The sequence below is a fragment of the Musca autumnalis genome, unplaced genomic scaffold, assembly GCF_047663935.1.
Source record: "Musca autumnalis isolate F117 unplaced genomic scaffold, ASM4766393v1 scaffold_2, whole genome shotgun sequence".
In the NCBI taxonomy this organism is placed as follows: domain Eukaryota; kingdom Metazoa; phylum Arthropoda; class Insecta; order Diptera; family Muscidae; genus Musca; species Musca autumnalis.
In genome coordinates this window covers 210,596,527-210,622,976 of record NW_027411755.1, presented here as the reverse complement: position 1 = coordinate 210,622,976, position 26,450 = coordinate 210,596,527, and the positions used below count along the sequence as shown (strand labels likewise).

At 34.0% G+C, this 26,450-nt stretch overlaps 2 protein-coding genes across 9 annotated transcripts in view; one reads left to right on the top strand and one right to left on the bottom strand.

The window, feature by feature from the left end:
• The window catches only part of tkv (serine/threonine receptor kinase thickveins), a 723,071-nt gene that overhangs the window by 119,166 nt on the left and 577,455 nt on the right, over window positions 1–26,450 (bottom strand). For 2 of the 8 annotated variants that reach the window (XM_073970748.1, XM_073970752.1), the window contains exons 1-2: window positions 25,651–26,036; window positions 14,000–16,129 (exon numbers count right to left, since the gene is read on the bottom strand). The exons of 1 other annotated variant lie outside the window; for it this stretch is intronic. In XM_073970748.1, the coding sequence (XP_073826849.1) occupies window positions 14,000–14,033 (34 nt within the window). In that variant the 5' untranslated portion in view covers window positions 14,034–16,129; window positions 25,651–26,036. Of the gene's footprint in view, window positions 1–13,999; window positions 16,130–25,604; window positions 26,037–26,450 lie in introns of those variants that run through there. 5 more of the 8 variants (XM_073970749.1, XM_073970753.1, XM_073970750.1 and 2 more) reach the window with 3 other exon arrangements.
• On the top strand, window positions 12,422–13,019 carry LOC141395165 (uncharacterized). Its single transcript, XM_073970668.1, has one exon. It carries the CDS (start codon window positions 12,528–12,530, stop codon window positions 13,017–13,019), a length of 492 nt encoding a protein of 163 aa, XP_073826769.1. The 5' UTR covers window positions 12,422–12,527.

Sequence of the window (26,450 nt, the reverse complement as noted above, 5' to 3'; positions counted from 1 at the left end):
CATATTTTCTGAATATTAAAACCTACACCATAATGTGGAAAGGTTAGTATAAGTTTATTTCATATCAATCTCTCTCTTAAACAACTGCCAAGATTAAGTGAAATATTGAATGGCCGGCCAATCTAAAAACAAAAACAAAATATGTCTCACATTTAATATCCGCTACCAACCCACCCATCACCCACCTCTCATATCTATGGAATGCAAAATATTTTATTAAATCGCATCACTGCCTGGTCGGCTTATGATTAATATATGTATATACATTTGTTGTTGTTTTTCTTGTATGCAATTTTAGTGGGCAATTTGTTTATTTTTATTTATTTTTGATATTAAAAAAATTCCACGAAAAATGACACATCTGAATGAATAAATTTTGAGTGCAATGAAAATAATATAAAAATGTAGTATTTTGTGTATTTAATTTCATTGATAAGATTTTAGCTGTTGTCTTTTAAAAGGAAAAACAAGAAGGACAGTATATACAGTGGTATCAAATTTGTTGATTTGTAAAACGTCCTATAAAGGCTGCACGAATGTGTAAATAGTCACTCCTATTCGCCTATAAATACTCTCTTTAGCTCTATGACATTTCCCTACAGTTAGTCTATAACGATCGATTTTTTCATTTGGTTTCGTAAAGTGCTATCCACTGTGCATTGTCTATCAAAAATTTGCCCACTCGAGAGTAATGTTTTGTTTCTCTGAATTGTCATTTACCAATAAAGTTTTATTAATTTTTTAAGGTTGTCTTCGTTTATTGCATTTTATATTATTGCTTATAATCTTATCACTGTACAAACAAAACCAAAGCCAAATAGTGATACAGTGTGACCATCCAAAACGCTTTTAATGATACAAATCAAATACTCACTCAGTGGAATATGCGACAAATGGAAACTAGTAACACTGTCGTCAAAAATGTCGTTCTATTATAAAATGTCTCTAAAATTGATTTTTACTCCTTTACAGCGTATTTCAATGATCATGACCATTCCTAGCGTTTACTCGCAGAGGTCTTAGGCTTAACGTGGATTTTTTAAAGAATATTTTGACCCTCTTTACGGCAATAAAACGTGAAGAATATTTTTGAGCCTCTATTCGGCCCTAAAACGTGGATTTTTCAAAGAATATTTTTGAGCAGCTATTCGGCCATAAAACGTGGATTTTTTAAAGAATATTTTTGAGCAGCTATTTGGCCATAAAACGTGGATTTTTTAAAGAATATTTTTGAGCAGCTATTCGGCCATAAAACGTGGATTTTTTAAAGAATATTTTTAAGCCTCTTTTCGGCCCTCAAAACGTGGATTTTTAAAGAATATTTTTGAGCCTCTATTCGGCCCTAAAACGTGGATTTTTAAAGAATATTTTTGTGAATCTATTCGGTCCTAAATGTGGATTTTTTAAAGAATATTCTTGAGCCTCTATTCGGCCCTAAAACGTGGAATTTTTAAAGAATATTTTTGAGCGTCTATTCGGCCCTAAAACGTGGATTTTTTAAAGAATATTTTTGAGCAGCTATTCGGCCATAAAACGTGGATTTTTTAAAGAATATTTTTGAGCATCTATTCGACAATAAAACGGGGATTTTTTTAAAGAATATTTTTGAGCAGCTATTCGGCCATAAAACGTGGATTTTTAAAGAATATTTTTGAGCAGCTATTCGGCCATAAAACGTGGATTTTTTAAAGAATATTTTAGAATGTCTATTCGGCCCTAAAACGTGGATTTTTTAAAGAATATTTTTGAATGTCTATTCGGCCCTAAAACGTGGATTTTTTAAAGAATATTTTCGTGAATCTTTTCGGCCCTAAAACGTGGATTTTTTAAAGAATATTTTTGTGAATCGATTCGGCCCTAAAACGTGGATTTTTTAAAGAATATTTTTGTGAATCGATTCGGCCCTAAAACGTGGATTTTTTAAAGAATATTTTTGTGAATCGATTCGGCCCTAAAACGTGGATTTTTTAAAGAATATTTTTGTGAATCGATTCGGCCCTAAAACGTGGATTTTTTAAAGAATATTTTTGTGAATCGATTCGGCCCTAAAACGTGGATTTTTTAAAGAATATTTTTGAGCGTCTTATCGCTCCTAAAATATGAGTTTCTTGAAAAACCATAGAACATTTTTTTAAATTTTTAAGTACAATTTAATTTAAAAAAAACAAATAATAAATTTTTTACAGCATTTTTTTTGATTTTTTTTTCATTTTCATGCTTTGTTTATTGGTGTTTGAAATTTTTTAATAGATTGAAACATTTGAATGTCTGAAAAAATGAACCACTGTGTCCCGTTTAAAATATAATACGAATTAAATCAAGCCAAAGTTCATGGCAATTCGAAGATAAATATGTATAGCTAATGTTAGGAAAACAAAGTTATAAAGAATATTCAATGCGATGAAGATGATGAGCATGCTCATCATTAACATCCCGCAGTAAGTAAAGCAAAGTAACAGTTCACTGGAGTAAATGCTTGTTGACTGTGCTAAATTGCCCGGTCAAGAAGCTATACAGAGGCAAAAAAGCGAAATGCGTGTATTTTTGCTATTCAGTTGTAACGTTTTAGACACGTTTTCATCATTAATTTTCAAATCTCCACATGTTTGGATGTTGTCCGCATGCTAAAGTTTTTCTCTCTTAGTGTTTGCCTTGTATTTATTTATTCCATTTGTGGTGCTGCTTTCGTTCACAATTCATATTCTGTGCTTCATTTTATCTCAAAAGATAATCAGATAGCAAAAAAACAAAACAGAAGAAAAATACGAAGACCAGAAATAAAAACACAACAAACACATTTCTTTGATCTTGATAAATGAACCTTTTAAAATGTCGATGTCGGTTGTTATTGCCATACCAGCACTTCTTCGTTTACGTTCAATCTGCCCTGCTTGCCAGCCAGCCAGCCAACCAACCAGTCAGCCTGCCATCCGAAGTTATGTTGAAATGTAATAAATTTAAATAAAATATTAATATTTCATGGAATGTTTTTTTCACTTTGGTTGGATGTGGAGGGCTGTAAATCAATAATTTGACAAAATGTGGAAGGGCTTCTTCTTCTCTCCCTAAAGATAATAAGTTAAATATATTTTGCAATGGCTAAGAGATTATCCACAAAGGATGTTTAAGATGCTTTCAAAACAAAGGAGAAAACAAAATCCTTGAGGATTTTTTACGGAACATCAATTCTCTTACAAGATTTCCCAACAATTCTGTTTCTCTCTATGCTGGACATATGCTTGAAACAATTTCTATGACTTTTTTGTTAATCATTTTTGTTTTCCCTACTGTGTTCCAGGCGGCATTTATTTTCTTTGACAATGTGTTCTTTCTAAAATTTCATGTCACATAATGTCATTGGAATTTTCTATAGTTTTTGGCCTCGTCATACGCAATACCCTCCCGGCCATTTGTGTGTTTTTCTATGTCTGTCCGTGATGACGTCTATCAACCAGGTAGTGAATTTGACCATTCCGTCAAAGGTCTTGAATATGTTATGCTTTCCTTGGATTGTTATTGGGTTCTTAATTGTCTGCATGAGTTCTTCTTTTATTTCGTTGAAACTTGTTAAAATAGATAATCAGGGGTTTTTTGTTCTTATTTTAAATTCAGGTGTTACATTGTTAATCATTATGGGAATCTATGCGAAGAAACCTTCAGGACAGTTGTGGAGAGATTCAAGCAAATTTCATTACTTGTGCCTTATTGAAATTCTGAAATAGTAGTCATTGTTTTTTTTACAGGAGTACTCAAAGAAGATTTAGAGAATTTGATAAGCATTTCAGTACCGCACATAAATCTGTCATCATGTCAAGGGAAAGTCAGCTAGCTACCCAGCTAGATAAGGATATTCGGGAAGATAAGCAAATTTTTTCTTGGTATTGCCAATAGTGATGGTGCTTTGAGTGACATATTGGAATGACGATTCATTTTTTTAAGAATAATTATTCATTCACCCTCAGACCAATAAATGCGGATTTAAAAAAATATTTTTTCATTTACTATCAGACCCAATCTAATACTCGTGGATTTTTAAAGACTACTTTTTTATCCATCATCAGACCAGAAAACGTGGATTTTTAAAACATTTTTTTTTATTCATAGTCAGACCCAATAAAGGTGGATTTTTTAAAACAATTTTTTCATCCATCAGATCCAATAAAGGTTGATTTTTTAAAGAATAATTTTGAGCGACTATTCTCTTTTCGGCCCTAAAACGTGGATTTTTTAAAGAATATTTTTGAGACTCTATCCGGCCCTAAAACGTGGAATTCTTAAAGAATATTTTTGAGCCTCTATACGGCCCTAAAACGGGGATTTTTTAAAAAATAATTTTGAGCCTCAATTCGGCCCTAAAACGTGGATTTTTTTAAAAAATTATTTTGAGCCTCCATTCGGACCTAAAACGTGGAATTTCTAAAGAATATTTTTGATTCTCTATACGGCCTTCAAACTTGGATTTTTTTGAAATAATTTTGAGCCTCCATTCGGCCCTAAAACTTGAATTTTTTAAAGAATATTTTTGAGCCTCTATTCGGCCCTAAAACGTGGAGTTCTTAAAGAATATTCTTGAGCCTCTATTCGGCCCTAAAACGTGGATTTTTTAATGAATAGTTTTGAGTCTCTATTCGGCCCTAAAACGTGGATTTTTTAAAGAATATTCTTGAGCCTCTATTCGGCCCTAAAATGTGGATTTTTTAAAGAATATTCTTGAGCCTCTATTCGGCCCTAAAACGTGGATTTTTTATGAATATTTTTGAGTCTCTATTCGGCCATAAAACGTGGATTTTTTAAAGAATATTCTTGAGCCTCTATTTGGCCCTAAAACGTGGAATTTTTAAAGAATATTTTTGAGCCTATATTCGGGCCTAAAACGAGGATTTTTTAAAGAATATTCTTGAGCCTCTATTCAGCCCTAAAACGTGGATTTTTTAAAGAATATTTTTGAGCCTCTATTCGGCCCTAAAACGTGGATTTTTTAAAGAATATTTTTGAGCCTCTATTCGGCCCTAAAACGTGGATTTTTTAAAGAATATTTTTGAGCCTCTTTTCGGCCCTAAAACGTGGATTTTTTAAAGAATATTTTTGAGCCTCTATTCGGCCCTAAAACGTGGATTTTGTTAAAGTATATTTTTGAGCCTATATTCGGCCCTAAAACGTGGATTTTTTTAAAGAATATTTTTGAGCCTCTATTCGGCCCTAAAACGTGGATTTTTTTAAAGAATATTTTTGAGCCTCTATTCGGACCTAAAACGTGGAATTTTTAAAAAATATTTTTGAGCCTCTATTCGGACCTAAAACGTGGAATTTTTAAAGAATATTTTTGAGTCTCTATACGGCCTTTAAACTTGGATTTTTTTGAAATAATTTTGACCCTCCATTCGGCCCTAAAACTTGAATTTTTTAAAGAATATTTTTGAGCCTCTATTCGGACCTAAAACGTGGAATTTCTTAAGAATATTTTTGAGTCTCTATACGGCCTTTAAACTTGGATTTTTTTAAAATAACTTTGAGCCTCCATTCGGCCCTAAAACTTGATTTTTTAAAGAATATTTTTGAGCCTCTATTCGGCCCTAAAACTTGAATTTTTTAAAGAATATTTTTGAGCATCTATTCGGCCATAAAACGTGGATTTTTGAAAGAACATTTTTGAGCCTCTATTCGGAATAAAACGTGGATTTTTAAATAATATGTTTGAGCCTCTAATCGGTCCTAAAATGTGGATTTTTTAAAGAATATTATTGAGCCTTAATTCGGCCCTAAAACGTTGATTTTTTAAAGAATATTCTTGAGCCTCTATTCGGCCCTAAAACGTTGATTTTTTAAAGAATATTGTGTGGGACGTGGATTTTTTAAAAAATATTTTTGAAGGACGTGGATTTTTTAAAAAATATTTTTGAAGGACGTGGATTTTTTAAAAAATATTTTTGAAGGACTTGGATTTTTTCAAAAATATTTTTGAAGGAAGTGGATTTTTTAAAAAATGTTTTTGAAGGACATGGATTTTTTAAAAAATATTTTTGAAGGACGTGGATTTTTTAAAAAATATTTTTGAAGGACGGGGATTTTTTAAAAAATATTTTTGAAGGACTTGGATTTTTTATAAAATATTCTTGAAGGACGTGGATTTTTTAAAAACTGTTTTTGAAGGACGTGGATTTTTTTTAAAAATATTTTTGAAGGACGTGGATTTTTTCAAAAATATTTTTGAAGGACATGGATTTTTTAAAAAAATATTTTTGAAGGACATGGATTTTTTAAAAAATGTTTTTGAAGGACATGGATTTTTTACAAAATATTTTTGAAGGACGTGGATTTTTTAAAAAATATTTTTGAAGGACGTGGATTTTTTAAAAAATATTTTTGAAGGACGTGGATTTTTTAAAAAAATATTTTCGAAGGAGGTGGATTTTTTAAAAAATATTTTTGAAGGACGTGGATTTTTTAAAAAAAAAATTTTGAAGGACGTGGATTTTTTAAAAAAAAAATTTTGAAGGACGTGGATTTTTTAAAAAATATTTTTGAGCGACGATGATTTAAAAAAAAATATTTTTGAGCGACTTGGATTTTATAAAAAATATTTTTGTGCGACTTGGATTTTATAAAAAAATATTTTTGTGCGACTTGGATTTTATACAAAAATATTTTTGTGCGACTTGGATTTTATAAAAAAAATATTTTTGAGCCACGTGGATTTTATAAAAAAAATATTTTTGAGCCACGTGGATTTTATAAAAAAATATTTTTGAGTGACGTGGATTTAAAAAATATTTTTGAGCGACGTGGATTTTTTTAAAAAAATATTTTAGAAGGACATGGATTTTTTAAAAAATATTTTTGGGCGAACTGGATTTTATAACAAAAATAGTTTTGAGCGACGTGAATTTTTGTAAAAAATATGTTGAGAGACGTGGATTTTTTTTAAAAAAGTTTCGAAGGATGCGGATTTTTTAAAAAATATATTTGAGGGGCTCTGATTTTTTAAAAAAATATTTTTGAGAGTCGAGTTTTTTTAAAAAATATTTTTGAGAGACGTGGATTTTTTTAAAAAAATGTTTTTGGGGGACCTTTGTTTGGATTTTTAAAAAATATTTTTGAGAGACGGGGATTTTTAAAATTTTTTTTGAGAGACGTGGATTTTTTATAGAATTGGATTAAAAAAAAATTTTTTGAGGGAATTGGATTAAAAAAAAAAATTTGAGGGACGTGGATGTTTTTAAAAATATTTTAGTGGGACATGGATTTTTTAAAAATATTTTTGAGACGGGGATTTTTTAAAAAAAAAAAACATATTTTTGGAGGAACGTGCATTTTTTTAAACAATATTTTTTGATGGGCGTGATAATTTTTTTAAATACTACTATTGATGGAAGTGAAATCTTTAAAAAATTGTTGTGGGACGTGGATTTGTTTAAACAAATTTTTTGTCGAACTTGCATTTTTTGTAAAAAATATTTTTGAGGTATGTGGATTTTAAAAAAGATATTTTTGAGCAACGTGGATTTTATAAAAAATATTTTTGAGCGACCCGGATTTTATAAAAAAATATTTTTGAGCGACGTTGATTTAAAAAAATACATTTTTTTGCGACGTGGATTTTATAAAAAATATTTTTGAGCGACGTGGATTTTATAAAAAAATATTTTTGGGCGACCTGGATTTTATAAAAAACATTTTTGAGCGACGTGGATTATTTAGAAAATATTTTTGAGGGACGTGGATTTCTTAAAAAATATTTTTGAGAGACGTGGATTTAAAAAAATGTTTTTGAGGGACCTTTATTTGAATTTTTAAAAAATGTTTTTGAGGGACCTTTATTTGAATTTTTAAAAAATATTTTTGAGCGTCTATTCCTACCAAAAACGTAATTTTTTTTATAGAGAACGTAGATTTTTAAAAAAGATTTTTGAGCGTCTATTCAGCCCAAAAACGCAGATTTTTAAAGAATATTTTACTAATGATTTTTTTCGATTTATCTTCAAATTAAGTTTCGTTATTTTCTTAACCAAATAAAAAACCGAAACCAAACAATGGACCATAAAAGACTAAAAGTGTTTTTTTAATCCAAAATTTTTATTTGATTTTAAATAATAAAAAACCGAAACAACAACAGCTAAGGTGTGTGCATTAATAATATTCGAAATAATTCGCCACAGGCAGTCCTTTTGATGTTTTGATATGTGCCAAGTGTTGGAAGGGGGGCTAAGACAATTTCAAAAAAAAAAAAAAAAAAAACGAATAAATAACCTATCAAATATTCACAACAACACATTTTCCACTTCATAACCCAAGGAATTATCCATGCCATGGAATTGAAACAAAGGAAAAAAAATAATCTAAACACCTTTACCAAAAAAATGTTACCTTTGTAGATTTGTTTTTGGGTATTGACTGAGTGGCTAGCTGAGCCGTATGTGTGATTGCCTTAGTTCTTTTTTATTGGGCCAATATTTCAAATTAGAAACACTCATTGGTGGTATTGGAAATACAAAAAAACTGGTTTTTGGTGATATCCACACACACAGAAAAAGTGCAAAAAAACGAACAAAAAATACTTAAAAAAACAGCCAGCCAAAACACTACACCTCCACCTTGAGAGTCACGACTTTTTCTCTACGGTCTTTTTAAACGCCTCACAGCTGGATATCATCTGGGTTGGTTCGTCTCACTTATGTTTTCAGAGTTCATTTTTTGTTCAACCTCTTGTTGTTTTTGTTGTTCCTATGTTTTTCAACTTCAGGAAATACAGATCAAAAGGTGTTTGAGCTACATATGTCAGAGTAAATTTCGAAAATATGGAGGGCCAGGCCAAAGTTGGTAGTTGGGGAGCTTTAACAAATTGCGTAATCTCCATTTGGCTATGGAGGAGATTTTTGTTTTTTCGTTTCCAAACAACTGCTCCAAATTGTTTAAATGCAAACTTAATTTGTTTTCTAAGAAAATATTCTGATTGAAATCAAAGTGATTTATACTTTTTATTTTTTGGAGAGGGAGGTTCAAGTCTGAATCATTAAATTAAGCTTAAAAGTGATTTATTTTATTGAAAATTAAATGCCTGACTTGGAACTTAATTTGTGTTGAATTATTTGTCAATGGATATTAATAGTATGGTTGGTCCTTGAGGAATGGCGGAAAAAATAAAAAAAGTTCCATATTCCCGGTTTCTTGGGAGCCGCTTACTCAACAGCGTGAGGTCTACCTAATGATAGATGCATCATCCTCCAGTAGAAGATTTTAGAATATCCTCTACCAATAGGAGTTCCTTAAAATATTCTATTCTAACAAAATAACTTAAGGAAAGTCTGTTCCAATAGAAGACCTTTAGAAGAGTCTGTTCCTTTTGGAGATACTCATCCCATAGAGAACCTTTAGGTCTTCTTTAGGTCACAAGATCTTCTTGCAATTGCAGATCTTTAATAAGTATTCTTCCCACAGAAGATTTTTCAAAATGTTTTCATCCAATAGGAGATATTTCAAAAGTAGTTTTATTCGTAGAAGACTTTTTAAAAGCTTCCTGACTTTTTAAAATTCTCCTTAGCATAGAAGACCCTCGATTTAAATTCCATAATGAAATCTGAAACCAATTAAAAACAATCAAAATTGCATCCTCATATTTTACAGAATCTTTAAGGTAGAACTATATTCTCTAACCATTACTGACAGTCCTCATTATTGCCAAACTAGTGCCACTCTCCATTGGCATATTTCGTTAAAAAACACAGACGTTCCGCAGAAACCATCAGAAACAGGAATGCATTTGAAATGCAACCACAATTTGTTTAAATGGAAGCGGCAACAAAAAGCGGGAATACAATTTGAATATTATTCCTTATGCTGATCATTTGAATTGCACACCCTGATGGGTATTGGAAAAGTTTAACGAAAATTTTGTTGTTGCTGTTTTGTTGGGAATTCCTTCTAACTAAAACACAAATTTTGTATGCAATTGGTTTTGCATTGGATCGAATTTCAAACACCTTCTTTGCGCTTTTAATACCCTTTCAAAATATTTATCGGGAAGCTAAGATGTTCTTTATTTCATTTCATTGATCAGAGAGATGCGAGGCGTGAAAAGAAGATTTCAATCTTAATTAAAAATATATTTTTGATATAATTTTGAACGAAGCATTTAATCAGCCGAATTTGCGGCTTAGTACAGACTTCAGTTTTCCGTCGCTATCTTGACATATACGATGATTTCCTTTTCCTTGTTATTTAAGGAAATATGTATAAATAAATCTTCATTTCCAAGAAATGAACCTTTCATCCGCCAGTAGATCTCCGCCTTTAACTATGTGCTAAGGCTATGAATTTCCTTGATGTCATTTTTGTAGCTTATTCCGCATTTGGTGATTTGTATGCAACTCATGTTACAAATTCTACATACTATTTCAACTGATGTTGTTGTTATTTATCAGTGTTGTTGTATTAAACACAATTCAAGGGTGGTAGTTGGAAAAGTTGAGGAATGGAAAGGACTTTAGAGAACAAAATCGTCATAACAGTAGGGAATAAAATACGAAATTTTTGTTGATTGCGAAAATGCTTTGCTAAGACTGTGAATAACTTATCCACAACTGTGGATAAATTATCCACAAGTGTGGATAAATTATCCACAAGTGTGGATAAATTATCCACAAGTGTGGATAAATATCGAACACTATGAAAAAAGTATGCACAACTGTGGATAAAGGATTTATAGCTGTGGAAAAATTATTCCCCGAATGTTGACAAAATATCAAGAACTGTGCATAAATTATCCGCAATTGTGGGTAAATTATCAAAAACTGTGCAAAAAGTATTAATAACTGTGGATAATTATTCACGACTGTGGATAAGGTATCCACAACCACGGATGAAGGATTTTCAACCGCGGTAAATATCCACATTCGTGAATAAATTTTCATACCTTATCCAAAACTATGGATAAATTATACACAAATTTGGATAAATTGTCCACGACTGTGGATACTCTATCCACGACTGTGGATACTCTATCCACGACTGTGGATACTCTATCCACGACTGTGGATACTCTATCCACGACTGTGGATAAACTATCCACGACTGTGGATACTCTATCCACGACTGTGGATACTCTATCCACGACTGTGGATAAACTATCCACGACTGTGGATAAATTATCCACAACTGTGGATAAAATATACAAAATGTGGATAAAATATTCACGACTGTGGATAAAATATACAAAATGTGGATAAAATATTCACGACTGTGGATAAAATATCCACGACTGTGGATAAACTATCGACGACTGTGGATAAACTATCCATAAATGTGGATAAAATATCCACGACTGTGGATAAACTATCCGCAACTGTGGATAAAATGTCCACGACTGTGGATAAAATATCCACGACTGTGGATAACATATCCACGACTGTGGATAACATATCCACGACTGTGGATGAAATATCCACGACTGTGGATAACATATCAACGACTGTGGATAAAAGATCCACGACTGTTGATAACATATCCCCGATTGTGGATAACATATTCACGACTGTGGATAACATATCCACGACTGTGGATAACATATCCACGACTGTGGATAACATATCCAAGACTGTGGATAACATATCCACGACTGCGGCTAACATACCCACGACTGTGTAATAACATACCCACGACTGTGTAATAACATATCCACGACTTTGGATAACATATCCACGACTGTGGTTAACATATCCACGACTGTGGATAACATGTCCACGTCTGTGGATAACATATCCACGACTGTGGATAAGATGTCCACGACTGTGGATAATATATCCACGACTGTGGATAAAATATCCACGACTGTGGATAATATATCCACGACTGTGGATAATATATCCACGACTGTGGATAACATATCCACGACTGTGAATAAAATATTCACGACTGTGGCTAACATATCCACAACTGTGGATAACGTATACACCATTGTGGATAACATATCCACGACTGTGGATAACATATCCACGACTGTGGATAACATATCCACGACTGTGGATAACATATCCACGACTGTGGATAACATATCCACGACTGTGGATAACATATCCACGACTGTGGATAACATATCCACAACTGTGGATAACATGTACACAAATGTTGATAACATATCCACGACTGTGGATAACATATCCACGACTGTGGATAACATATCCGCGACTGTGGATAACATATCCACGACTGTGGATAACATATCCACGACTGTGGATAACATATCCACGATTGTGGATAACATATCCACGACTGTGGATAACAAATCCACGATTGTGGATAACATATCTACAACTGTAGATAAATTATCAGCAATTGTCAACGAAATATCCTCGACTATGGACAGAATATCCACGACTGCGGATAATATATCCAGAAACGTGGATAAGGTATCCACGTCTGCAGAAAAATTATCCTAGACTGTGAATAAGATATCCACGACTGTGGATAACATATCCACGATTGTGGATAACATATCCACGATTGTGGATAACATATCCACGACTGTGGATAACATGTCCACAACTGTGTATAACATATCCACCACTGTGGATAACATATCCTCCACTGTGGATAACGTATCAACGACTGTGGATAACATATCTACAACTGTAGATAAATTATCCGCAACTGTGGATAACATATCCACGACTGTGGATAACATATCCACAACTGTGGATAACATGTACACAAATGTTGATAACATATCCACGACTGTGGATAACATATCCACGACTGTGGATAACATATCCACGACTGTGGATAACATATCCACGACTGTGGATAACATATCCACGACTGTGGATAACATATCCACGATTGTGGATAACATATCCACGACTGTGGATAACAAATCCACGATTGTGGATAACATATCTACAACTGTAGATAAATTATCAGCAATTGTCAACGAAATATCCTCGACTATGGACAGAATATCCACGACTGCGGATAATATATCCAGAAACGTGGATAAGGTATCCACGTCTGCAGAAAAATTATCCTAGACTGTGAATAAGATATCCACGACTGTGGATAACATATCCACGATTGTGGATAACATATCCACGACTGTGGATAACATGTCCACAACTGTGTATAACATATCCACCACTGTGGATAACATATCCTCCACTGTGGATAACGTATCAACGACTGTGGATAACATATCTACAACTGTAGATAAATTATCCGCAACTGTGGATAACATATCCACGACTGTGGATAACATATCCACAAATGTTGATAACATATCCACGACTGTGGATAACATATCCACGACTGTGGATAACATATCCACGACTGTGGATAACATATCCACGACTGTGGATAACATATCCACGACTGTGGATAACATATCCACGACTGTGGATAACATATCCACGATTGTGGATAACATATCCACGACTGTGGATAACAAATCCACGATTGTGGATAACATATCCACGACTGTGGATAACATATCCACGACTGTGGATAACATATCCACGACTGTGGATAAAATATCCACGACTGTGGATAACATATCCACGACTGTGGATAACATATCCACGACTGTGGATAACATATACACGACTGTGGATAAAATATCCACGACAATGGATAACATATCCACGATTGTGCATAAGTTTTTACGACCGTGCATAAATTATCCACCATGGTGGATAAGATATCCACGATCTACACTGAAAGTGGAAAAGTTTGAGAAGTTTTTAGGTAATTGCTGGGACTTTTAAGCTATCTCTCTCTCCCCATACTCATGTCCCGTTTCCAAGTCCACATTATTGTTTTCTGTTAATGATTTCGTGGCGATTTAAAATATTCAAAGTATTTGCTATTTATGATTATTGAATATTTTCTCAAGAGGGAAAGGAAAAAAAAAACATTTCAAACCAACAACATATTTAGAATAATAACATGAAACAAGGGTAGAGAGAAATAAAACTAAACAACAAAAAAATGAAAAGAAAAAAATAATTATATTTACCGTGAGCCTTCTTCTTTCTGGATTTCGGCGCCATGTCTACGAGTTTTCAACTCGTAATACAACAACAATAACTAAAATGCAAAAGCAAGCGATGAACGACGTATGAAACGAAACGCGTTGAATTCAAGATGAGGAGAATAAGTCGTCCAAAGGAATATGTCCAACGACGTTGTTGTTTGGTTTAGACAACGTTGGCAGCGGCGACAGCGACAGCAGTGATGATGATGATGAAGAAGAGATGACGACTCTTTGCTGGACTCGAGGATGCGAATGGTGGTTAGTTAGTCTGGATCCAAAAGAATACCAACAATACAATCGGGCAACAATCAGTTGTGTTGGGTTTTTGGCCAACAGGCTCGATGGCTGGATGGTTGGTTGGTTGGCTGACAATAATTACAAAGAAGAAAGGCAGGGATTTTTGTTGATTCCTTTCCTTTTGTTATTCTTTTTTGTTTTTCTTTTCTTTGTTTTGTTCTTATATTCTTGTGGGCCACATGAGCCACATGATCATAACAATGAGTTGAGGACAAGATTCAGCCTTTGGGTTAGCAGCAAACGAATTGTTGCACGATCTGCCGTTGCTTCGTTTGAGAAATGTGAATGTGACGTCGATTTAAGCTGCACACAGACACAGGGCCTTCAAGTACGATCGATGGAAGGTTGAGGTAATGGAAAACCGGATTTTTGTTTTCTTTACGCTTACTGGGTTGTAAACATTGAATTTTTGGTTCCCTCTGCTGCAACGAAGATGATGACGAAGACGACGATGAAGATAATGATAATGCTGGGCGGCTAGCTGCAGTAACAATGGTTTGTGACCAGGCCCAATAGCCACCACAGCTTCTCGGTGTTGTAGATTGACCGGACAACACACAACGCTTTGTTGGTAGTGGAGAAGTTATGGCCTTCTTGGCGTCAATGTTTTATGTTTTTCTTGCTATTGTTGTTGCTGGCTTGTCTTTGGGTTAACAGTTCTGCACAAGGGTAGATATTAATATACAATCCTTGTGGCAGGCTGACTGGCTGGCAAGAAAAAAAAAACTGCAAGGTTTTTGTTGTTATAACTAGAGATGTTGTTGTTGCTCGTTAGTTGCATAAACCTTTAGTTTATGGGATCTTTGTTGTGTTCCCTTCTTTTCTTTTGTTGTTGTTGCTGCTGGAAGATTTATGCTGAAATTTTAAGTTCACAGCTTTTTATTCAGGTTTCTGTTGTTGTTTTTCTTCTTTGTGGCAAAAACAAAAGATGGAAGTGATGTGATTGTTGTTATGCTTCCTCTTCTTTCGTTTTTAGAATTTACTTTTGTTGTTGTTGTTTTTGCTGGTGCTGTTAAAGAACCAGGTCTATATGTTGCTTGGTGTGAGCTCGTGATCACGTTGAGTATAATTATAGACGAAAGGTGGCGATATGTACGACGATGACGACGTTCCTCAGCCTGTCTTTTGTAATTCCCCCGGGATCGAGGGGAGACAATAAACACGATGCGCGCGCAGTCGTTGCAACTTAAAAGGGTTTACCTGGTGTTGTGACGAACACAACAAAAAGGCAAAACAAAACAAAACGCAAAGGAAAAAAAATCAGGTGAAATTTAATCCACTGGGGGGAGAACCATAGCTGTGGTTGGCTGAATGCGTTCACCGTTTTTGCTTTGCTGGTGTTTAAAGCTTAAAGAAATAGCTTGCCAACACCCCACCGCTAGGTTAAACGCGTTGCTTTGGACAAACGCTTAGGTTTTTTGTTTTTTTACTTTGCTCGTTTTGCCAGGTATTACGTTAACATTTACGCTTCGTGTGATTTGTTGTCAATGCTGCAAGATGATGTTAGGTTTCCTGGTTTAGTTGGTAGATGGATGGACGCAGAGGGCAGCGTGGGTATTTGTTGTTCCAAAGGGCTTAGAACGTTTTTGTGGTTTCTTTGCTAGTTGTTGTTGTGTGTTGTTAGCAGATTATTTGTATGCAAACACTTTGTAAAATATTCACATAGATATTTTCTGTTTTGTTTTTTCTTCTTTTTTCTGTGGTTTGTTTTTGTTTATATGTACTTTTCGTTTTGATTTCTTGGTTCTTCTTTTGTGGCGGGATTTTGTAATTTATTTTAATTTTTTTTCACTTTATTTATTTTTAAAATTTTGCCTAGAAAAATACCAGATATTTTTGAGTTGAAATTAATTTTTGTCACGAAATGCATATTTTGTCGGCATTTTTTTATTTATTTTTTTTTTTAATTTATTATTTGTTTTTAAACACTTTAAAAATGGCATTAAAGGTTATTAAAAAAAACCAATGATTCAATTTTGTCACCAAATAAATAATTTGGCAGATTGTGTGGTGAATATTTAGTATAAAATCATGAAGATGCTCGATTCTTCTTCCCGTTGAAAATTTGTTCGTGGATTTTTAAGTTAATTTTTATTTATTTTTGCCGTAAGTTTAGCACTCCTCTTACACACATGCATCCACTTATGTCTCCCTATAACGCTGGAAAAGTGTACACCCCGTAGTTTCAACCGTACACAGAGAAGGGATATTGTTAAAACAAGCTTATTCTGAGAGAAAATATTGAGTATTGTGAATATGTAAAAATATATATTTTTGGAGCAACCATAGAATAGCTGATGGTTCAGCTAATTCTATAAACTAGCTGATAGTTCAGCTCATTCTGTAAAATAGCTGAAGGTTCAGCTCACTCTTTAGAATAGTTCATGTTTCGGCTCATTCAATAGAATAGCTGATGGTTCAGCTCATTTTATAGAATAGCTGACGGTTCAGCTCATTCCATATAATAGCTGATTAATGAGTTCATTTAATAAAATAACTGATAAATTAGACCATTCAATAGTTTATTCCATTGATTAACTCGTTCTAAGGAATAGCTGATGGATCAGCTTATTCTATAGAATAGCTGATGGTTCAGCTCATTCCTCAGAATAGCTGATGGTTCAACTTATTCCATGATTGATTAATGAGTTCACTTAATAGAATAGGTTATTGATCAGGTCATTCAATAGATTATTCTATTGATTGACTCACTCTATGGAATAGCTGATGGATCAGCTCATTCTAGAGAATAGCTGAAGGTTCAGCTCATTCTAAAACATAGCTGATGGTCAAGCTCATTCCATAGAATGTCTGATGGTTCAGCTCATTCTAGAGAATAGCTGAAGGTTCAGCTCATTCTAAAACATAGCTGATGGTTCAGCTCATTCTATAGCTGATTGATCAGGTCTTTTAATAGATTATTCCATTCATTAACTCATTCAATGGAATAGCTGATTGATAAACTTCTATAGAATAGCTGATGTTTCAGCTCATTCCATAGAATAGCTGGTGGTTCAGCTCATTCCATAGAATAGCTGATGGTTCAGCTCATTCTAGAGAATAGTGGATGATTTATCTCATTCCATAGAACATCTGATTGATCAGCTTGTAATCGGCTAATTTATAAAAATAGTTTGTAGAACGGGGGTGACGTAGGGGACCAGCAAAGTAATTTGGTAACTTATACAAACTATAGATATCCGATAGTATCGAAGACGACGAAGATACCACAGATCCAATACCAGAAGATGGTATTGAATGTATACCGCCCAGCCAAGATGAGGTAAAGCCAGCAATAAAATGGCTAAAGAATAATATGGCTGCAGGAGCCGACGGCTTACCAGCCGAGCTGTTCAAAACCGGATGCGACACGCTGATAAGGTGTATGCATCAGCTAGTTAACACCATCTGGCAGGAAGAACGCGTACTCGACGATGGGAACCTAAGCATCCTATGCCCTGTCCACAAGAAGGGAGATAAGACTGTATGCTGTAATGCGGCTTTAGACCTGGCAAATCCACCATTGACCAGATATTTACCCTGCGATAAATCCTGGAGAAGACCCAAGAGATGCAGGTCGACACTTACCACCTTTTTGTCGATTACAAAGCAGCCTTTGACAGCCCCCTATGTTCAAAGGTATTTGGTATCCCTGCAAAGCTCATTCGGCTTTGTAGAATGACATTAACTGATACACGGTCCTCAGTCAAAACAGAAAAGAACCTATCCGAAGAGTTTAGTACCAAAAGAGGTTTCAGACAAGGTGACGGCATCTCGTGTGACCTTTTCAACATTCTGCTGGAAAAAGTTATAGGAGATGCGAAGGTCAAAAGAAGTGGCACAATTTATACAAACAGCCATATGTTACTTGCTTATGCCGATGACATTGACATCATGGGTCGATCGGTAACGGTAGTAACTGATACCTTTGAAAAAGTCGAAAGGGAATCTTCAAAAGTGAGTCTGACGGTAAACGGCAAGAAGACCAAGTTGATGGTGTTGACGCGCAATGCGTCCATAGAGATCGGGTCAAATCTTCAGGTTGGTTCCTATAATTTTGAGGTAGTAAAGAACTTAGTCTACCTCGACACCACCGTAAACACAACCAACAACATCAGTTGTGAAATACGAAGAAGAATAGTGTTGGCCAACAGATGCTCCTTCGGACTGAGTAAGCAATTTAGGAATAAAGCCACATCACGTCAAACAAAACAACGCTTTACAAAACACTGATACTCTCTGGGCTGATGTATGGTTCCGAAGCCTGGGTATTTGCGCAAGCAGACAAGGCAGTGCTTGGCGTGTTTGAGAGAAAAATTCTTCGAAAGATCTATGGACCGATCTGCGTGAATAGCGACGTCGTATGAACCACGAGCTGTATCTGCTATACAACGACTTCAGTATAAACGTATCGAGATGCAACGATTGCATTGGCTAGTCCAAATCATAAGAATGAGCGATAAAGCTTAATGTTTAAAGTATTTTCTGCTACGCATTTTATTGTGTACCCTAATAAAATGCCTTTGTTAATACTTTCTTTATTTTTTAATGAAATTAGACAAAATCATTTATAATAAAAGTCACGAATTTTCACATCTATATTTCACATATAATATATTATTCTTTAATGATTTCGGTACGGAAACGTTTATTTTTCACGAAAGAGTTTCCTTTTGACACTGAAAAACATTTCTTAGTAATTTATATGTATATCGTCACCTGAAATTCAGTGGCAGTCTTGAATAAATGTGATAAGTTAGCCGCTGATGTCTATGATCCTCATTTTGACTGGCCTATTTCAGGCACTAAAACAGTCACTTATTGCCTAATCCTTAAAAATACATACATATGTAAATGAGTTGGGACATGAGTGACTGACTCAATGACTAATTCAGCATGAACGCCTATGGCCAAACGGCCGACTGAGATCTTAAAAATTCGCAAGAGGAGATGAGTAAAGGCTTGGAAGGATACAGATATTACGAAATGTCATTTAAATTGTACCAGTTGCAGCAATGTCATCTATACTTCAAAATGAATATTATTATTGGACTAGTTATATGGTAAAAATAAATTGTTGGGCATACTTTTGGGCGGAATAAAGAAATTTTTTTCTATATTGTTGTGAAATTTTGTATTATCCATTGTATGAGATTTTGTGGGAGTATGTACATTTAGTTCATCTAGTAACTGATAACTGCCTAAAAGCCTCATTCCGCAGATTGATTTTTTCATGTCTTGGTCAGAACCTTCTCTGTTGGGCAATGTTAGAATTATACCTTGGGTCTTGTGTATACATGCACATTATTTTATTGTTAAAAGACCATCAGTGATATAACCCTAAACTTGTTGAAGGAACATCAGGGGTATTAATCTGATTTGCTGAGGAATATTATAGATGGGTCACTGACTGCCATCAATATCTTTTAGAACGTTAGGGTAATTGAGCTTTAAGAAAAAAAGTTAGTGTATAAAAACACATTTGCATTTGAAAAACCAAAAGTTCTAGGACAGAGAAGCCATTCCACAGTCGATATGTCTGAAGAGCTGCCCAACTAACAGCGAAACCGCTTTCGCTTGCAAAAAATGTCGATCATCAAGCTTAACTCTAAACGAGAAGATTAATAAAAAAAAATCAATAAAAAATGATCTTCGCCCTAACAGGCAAAATTTCAAAAGAAAAAAATGTATAGTCGTTATGCGGATTTGTTAGATTCCATCGTCATCGATGCATGCTGAATGTCTGGACTCGAAATGAAATATGACGACAAAAAAAAAAACCTAACGTGGTAAGACTTTTTCCGTAATAATATTAATTTTGGCTTAAATTTCCTGAGTATTTTCAGACATGTACAACTTATGGACAGGTGCTGCTTTAGGGGATAAAAAGGAGGTCCGATATTAATTTAAGGATAAAAAGGAGGTCCGATATTAATTTAAGATTTCTTTAAGAGATTTCTAAAATTGTCACAGTTTTTAATTATTAAAGGGCTCCCGATCCGGAAATTTTTTGGAAAAAGATAAGCAATTTAATATATCGATCAATGACAGTTAACGGGGGTAGACTGAGACCCATGATGACGCAGGCATACATATAATATTTAAAGGAATATCAAAGAAAGTTTCAATGAGTTTAAAAAGCTGGCAGAGTAATAATCGCTTTTGTTCATGCTAAAATGAAATATTGCCAACTTAAATCAGTTATTAGCTTAACTAATTTTGGGGATGAATAAGGAAAGCATCAGGGTTAGATTTCAGTACTTGTGCAATTTAAAGAGAGTAGAAGTTGGGAACATTGTCAATGGTTATGTATGCAATATCTGGAAAAAATATGGAATATCTTAACTACCATAAGGGGGATGATAAAGATATCGGGGTAGAATGAACATAAGCATTTTGCATTAATGTCACGATGATGCCCATTTCTGCAAAGTTTTGGGGGTTAGAAACGATAATCAAATAATTTTGCTTCAGTTATTGAATGTTGGAGGATGTTTTTAATTGATGTGTAAATTGGGGGTTGATGGAAAGTCTTTAGCATAATAAATGATGACGTCAGTGTTACAAAGTTACTGAAATCGATTGCAACAAAGTATGTCATGCAAAATCTGAACTTCTATATCTCAAAAATGGTAAACCCTAGTAAAAAATTATAAACGTCAGTCTTGCAGAGAATTTTCACAGCTACAATATTTTCTCTAGTACCATTACGATACAACTTGCCATTTTCGAAAAAAATCATGAAAACCTAAAAAATATGTTACCTTTAACCTCGATTTATTTAACCCACTTAGCGCCAATTTTTTGTTGTTGTGAGAAAACTTAATATTTATAGGAAAATGACATTTTTGAGACCTTTTAAGCATTTTTTAATAAAAATACCTTTTTTCTCTAAAACGTATAGTTTTCCTGCAATCGGGTGTTCTTTTAAAAGTGCTGAAAGTTTTGAAGGCTGATATAGGTTATTACATGACAATCCCTTGGTTTTTAATTGAGAAGATACTCATATGTTCCTAATAAATCCCTGACTTTATATGAATGCAAATTCATCAAAAGTCGAAAATTACAAAAAAGTTGATTTAATTTTGAATTGTTTGGGTTTTAGGCAAAATGCATGGAAATGCATAGGACAAATGAAGCTTTATATGCATGGAATGAGAGTTAACTATACATCGGATTTTTGCATATTTTTGAAAATTATAATGCAAATAATTCGTTTATTAAACAATAGAAGCCGGAGCTTTGTATGTATGTATTATTGATTATTTTTAATATGACATCGAATTTCTGTCATTGGAACGATATAATTCTATATAATAATGTAGCTTCAATTGCTTGAAATTTCAAAAATATGCACAAATCCGATGTCTAGCGATAACAGACAATACTATAACAAAATGCAAAAAAAACACAAAAATTTGCCAAAATATCCGAGTTTTACGTCAATTTTTGCAACCATTTTTTTGAGGCGTTTATTTATTTTTCTCATCTATGAACAATGTAGTTTCAGAATCCGCAATAATTTATTTTTATTTAAAGTTAGCTATGGTGCACCAAAACTAATTCAAAAGATCTGATCTGTAGTGGGATTCTCTAGGGCATTTTTTGGTTACCGACAAAAATCGGTCAAATAAAAGTTGACATCACTTTTGCTATCGGTAGAAGTTTGCGAGTACTTTTTATTGGTGGCTTACTTACCGTGCAATGGTTAGCACGTCCGCCTTGCACTCAGAAGGTCTGAGGTTCGAATCCCAGGCCAAGCAACATCAAATTTTCAACGGTGGCAAAATTCCCCCTCAGTAATGCTGGCGACATTTCCTGAGTATTTAAGCCATGAAAAACTTCTCTACAAGTGGTGTCGTAAGACACGCCGTTCGGACTCGGCAATAAAAAGTAGGTCCCATATCATTGAGCCAATACGAATCGGCGTGCACTCATTGATATGAGAGAAGTCTCCCTTGTCCCATCTGGGATGTTTGTGGAACAATTATATTATATATATATAACTTACCGAATAATATCGTTAATTACCGAAATTATACACATTTTAATTTTAACGACATTCGTCGATAACCAAAAAACGCGTTAGAGAATCCCACTACTGATTGGTATCAATTGAACTAGTTCATAGGTTTCATTGAATGAATCTCTCAAATTGATAACTTGAACGTTTCATTCGGTATGCATTTTTCATGATTTTTTACATGAAATCTGCCAAAATTTTTTTAGAAGATTTATTTTTTATTTTTTTCAAAATAGTCTGGCTTAATCCCATTGTTGTTGTTTTATTATTTTAAAACAACTAATTTATTAGTGGAAAAAGTGTGGCATTGTTCGGCAAGGGATAAGGCAGGGAAGACTAGTTTCGATCTACGCCACTGGATCTCATCAGTTCCCTTGTTTCTTGTTTGTGGATATTCTCAACCAAAGTTATTTTTCAATATCTTCTTCAGCAAAAAACTTTTTATATTCAAATTTTGTGTTTGAGGTACCCTAAGGACGGGACCGAAATAGTACATATTCCAACCTGATACATGAATGGATGAAGTAATACCATGTGAAAAGATTGGACCAATCAGAAACTCCCTACAAGAGCTATTTTGCGGATTTTCCATTTTAGTTGTTGCTGTCCGGGTTTCTTGAAGCCTTTAGGCCATCCTCTCAGGAAGTATGAACTTGCGCCCGATTACACTTGTACCGTTGTAAAGGGGTCTGCAAGCACAACCGGCTGATAAATCTTTCAAAACGATTCGAGAAGAACTCTTAAACGTCAATTTTTTCAAATTTTGTGTTGGAGGTACCCGAAGGAGTGGACCGATATAGTCCACATTCAAACCCGATCAATATCTGGAAGGAATAACGTGATGTGCCAAGTTTGGACCATATCGATTATTCCCTTCGAGAGTTATCGTTCACACCATTTTACAGAACTTTTGAGGGGGGTGTACCTGAAGGAGTGGACCGATATGGCCCATCTTTGAACTTAAACTAAGTTTGGTCAAAATATTACGAATTTCGAGAGTTATTGTGCGCACCAGCCAGTACACCATTTTTCAGAAAATGTTGAGCTTTTGTGGGGGATGTTCCTGAAGACTTCGACCGATATGGCCCATCTTCGAACTTAAAATAAGTTTGGGCAAAATATTACAAAGTTCGAGAGTTATCGTGCGCACCAGCCAGACAGGCAGACGGGCGGACGGACATTTCTAAATTGACTCCAAATTGTCTGAAACGAATTTCGCCCAAAAACCCGTTATTTCGATCAGGCGCAATTTTGTTCGAGCCAAAATGTATACCCTCGTTAGCCAAAGGCTAAGGGTATAAAAACATTAAAATCTCAGCCACATTATGCAATCAAAATTGCGAAAATTCTATGTATATTTGGTATTCTCTAAGGATATTAATCATGCTCCCATACTTAACAATCGGTTAATATTTTTTTTTGAAATCTAAGATCCAAAGCGAGACCCATTTCCCTATATTTCTATATCCATTGTTAGAAATTTATGGCATGTTTCTCTAAGACGATTCGAAAAAAAAAAATTCGTTCGAAGTACTATCAAACTCCTGTTATTGGGAAAAAATTTTGGTTTCATTGAAAACAAATTTGAAATAATTATTTTCCAAAGAAGAGAAGTTTGGGCGTATTAAGAAAGAAATTTGGTTTCGAATCCTCTTAGTGAATCTGGGGGTTAGTAAGTCCCGGCCCATAATAGAGAGATTTTATTGATAAAATTCATAAAATTATGCGTTTCTAGATCGAAATAAAATCAAGAAATTGGCGTAGTGAGGAATTCGAACTAAGAACGCCTAATTTCATGATTTTTTAATGAAAATCACTCTAGTGTGGAGCGGGACTAATGAAGCCAGAAGTAGAACTTGCTTTCTTTTTCATAAATGTGTCGAACCTGTGGAAGCATACGCAGCCAAATACTCTGAAAATGTTGCGAACAATACCTACGTGGGAAAATTTAATGTCAAATAAAAATCAAAATAAGGTTGTGGGCCCTTCAAGTATGTTCGAATCGATGTGATAAAATACATTGATTTGAGATTTTGAAATCCAAATAAGCTCTTTTATCTTCCATATACTCATAATGAATGAATTAAAACTCATTTTATCCACCACTGATTCTCCTTCTAAACATTATCTTCGAGACTAATCCACTCGTGCTGAGGATAACCCTGCAGATACCAGAATTATAGTCGTCAAAATGTAAATGCTAAAATTTTCCAATTGTTTCCACTTCAAAAATTAATCCTCATTTCTCCAATCACGGATATCCAATATAATAAATCCAATTTTTCCCCGAAGAAATTTTCCAAATAAATAGAAAAAGAAAATATTCACAGAAACACAAAAAAACGGAACGGAATTCCATTGATAAAAACAAATTCAATGCCTGTGGAATATGATGGTGTCGGCGACGATGGCGGGGCGGCAGGCAGACCGGGCAAATCGATGTGTAGTATGGTTGGTGTTGATAATGAGCATTGATTTCTGGCGGTTGTTGGGGTTATTTTCATGTTATGGTTGTTGTTTTTGTAACTCTCAATACAATTTTGTTGTTGTTTTTATTTTTGGTGGTGGCGGCGGTGTTTATAAACGTCTTGGAAAAAATATTTTCGATATTTTTAGCTATAACAACGACGACACACGCTCAGACAGACCATTGTCGGGCCATTATCTACGCATGGCATTATGTCTGTATGTTTGTATGTAGGCATGAGATTGTAATATGTTCACATATAAATAATTTTGGAACTATTTTTTTATTTTCGGCTAAATTTCCAATAACAACAATTATTATGGAGAAATGAAACTATTTATTGATGACACACACACACAACATTTATTTTCCACGGGAAGAAGAAGAGGGAGAAAGAAGCAGCAGCACAATATTTGATATTATTATTCTTTTTTATTTTGTTTTAATTTTGTTCAACTATTTTGTTATTATTCCGTGTTGTTCTTTTTTTTTGTTTTTGCTTTTCATTATCTTCCATTTTTGTTTTGTGTTTTCTCTGTTATTTTTCCACTAGTAAAGGCTTTAATAAAAAAACAACACATGTATCTTATAAACTGATAGATACATTTGGTTAAATAAAACTAAAACGTTTTAGGAATAGCTAATGGAGCTAATTATTCTTATTATTATATCATTTTGTTGTTTCTGTTGTTGTATTTATTTTGTTGTAAAAATAAAATATTTAAACCGGCTGTGATTTGTATTTTTCATATCATGTTTTTTTTTTCTTTCTTTATCACATTTTATTGTTATTTATTTACTTTTTTTGTTACAGTTACACTTTTCATTTTTTGTGGTTTTCCATACTTTTAGCAATTTTTTCTGCTGAGATATTGATTTGCTTTATTTTCCGCTTGTTTATAATTTTTTATTATTATTAAACAAAAAACACTAAAAAAGGTATACTTTTTTGTTGTAAAACGACCAACATACGACAACGTTACGTTAAAAACAGTATAAAGAATAAAACGGCTAAACGACGACAAAATAACATCGATGCGCTACTACGTCATTATACACGTACAACACATCAGGTACTAAATGCAACAGGCCGATTTGAAAAATACTCCACACCACCGAATGGCACACAAACCGAAAAAACCCAAGCAAGCACATAACAACAACAATAACGACAACGCCAATGTTGTTTTCGTCGCCGTCGTAGTCAATGATAAAGATTTCCTCTTCCATACGGCCAACAAAATCTCATACTCTCTCCATTAACCGCAGTGTCGGCGTTATACTAACACTTTCTCTCTCTCTCTCGGAGCACCCAAAAGATTTCTCACTCTCTGAAATGGTGGCCAAGTGTTGTGATTATCTTTCATCTAAAACAGGTTTAGTACGTTATGATGAGTAAATAGGAGCAAAATGGGGGGAATTGCGCACTAGGCATTCTCTCATTTTATGTTATTATGTGTGAGAGTTTTAAGATACTGAGAGAGAAGTTGGGAGAGTCCAAAATCTTTTAGATAAAAATTCTACATCCATGAGATGAACTCCCCCCTACACGCGGTATATACAAAATAATTGAAAAAAAAAATTGCAAAAATAGCGGTAATAGGACCTGGGAATGGTGTATCCCAACATAAAACCAAATTAGGAGA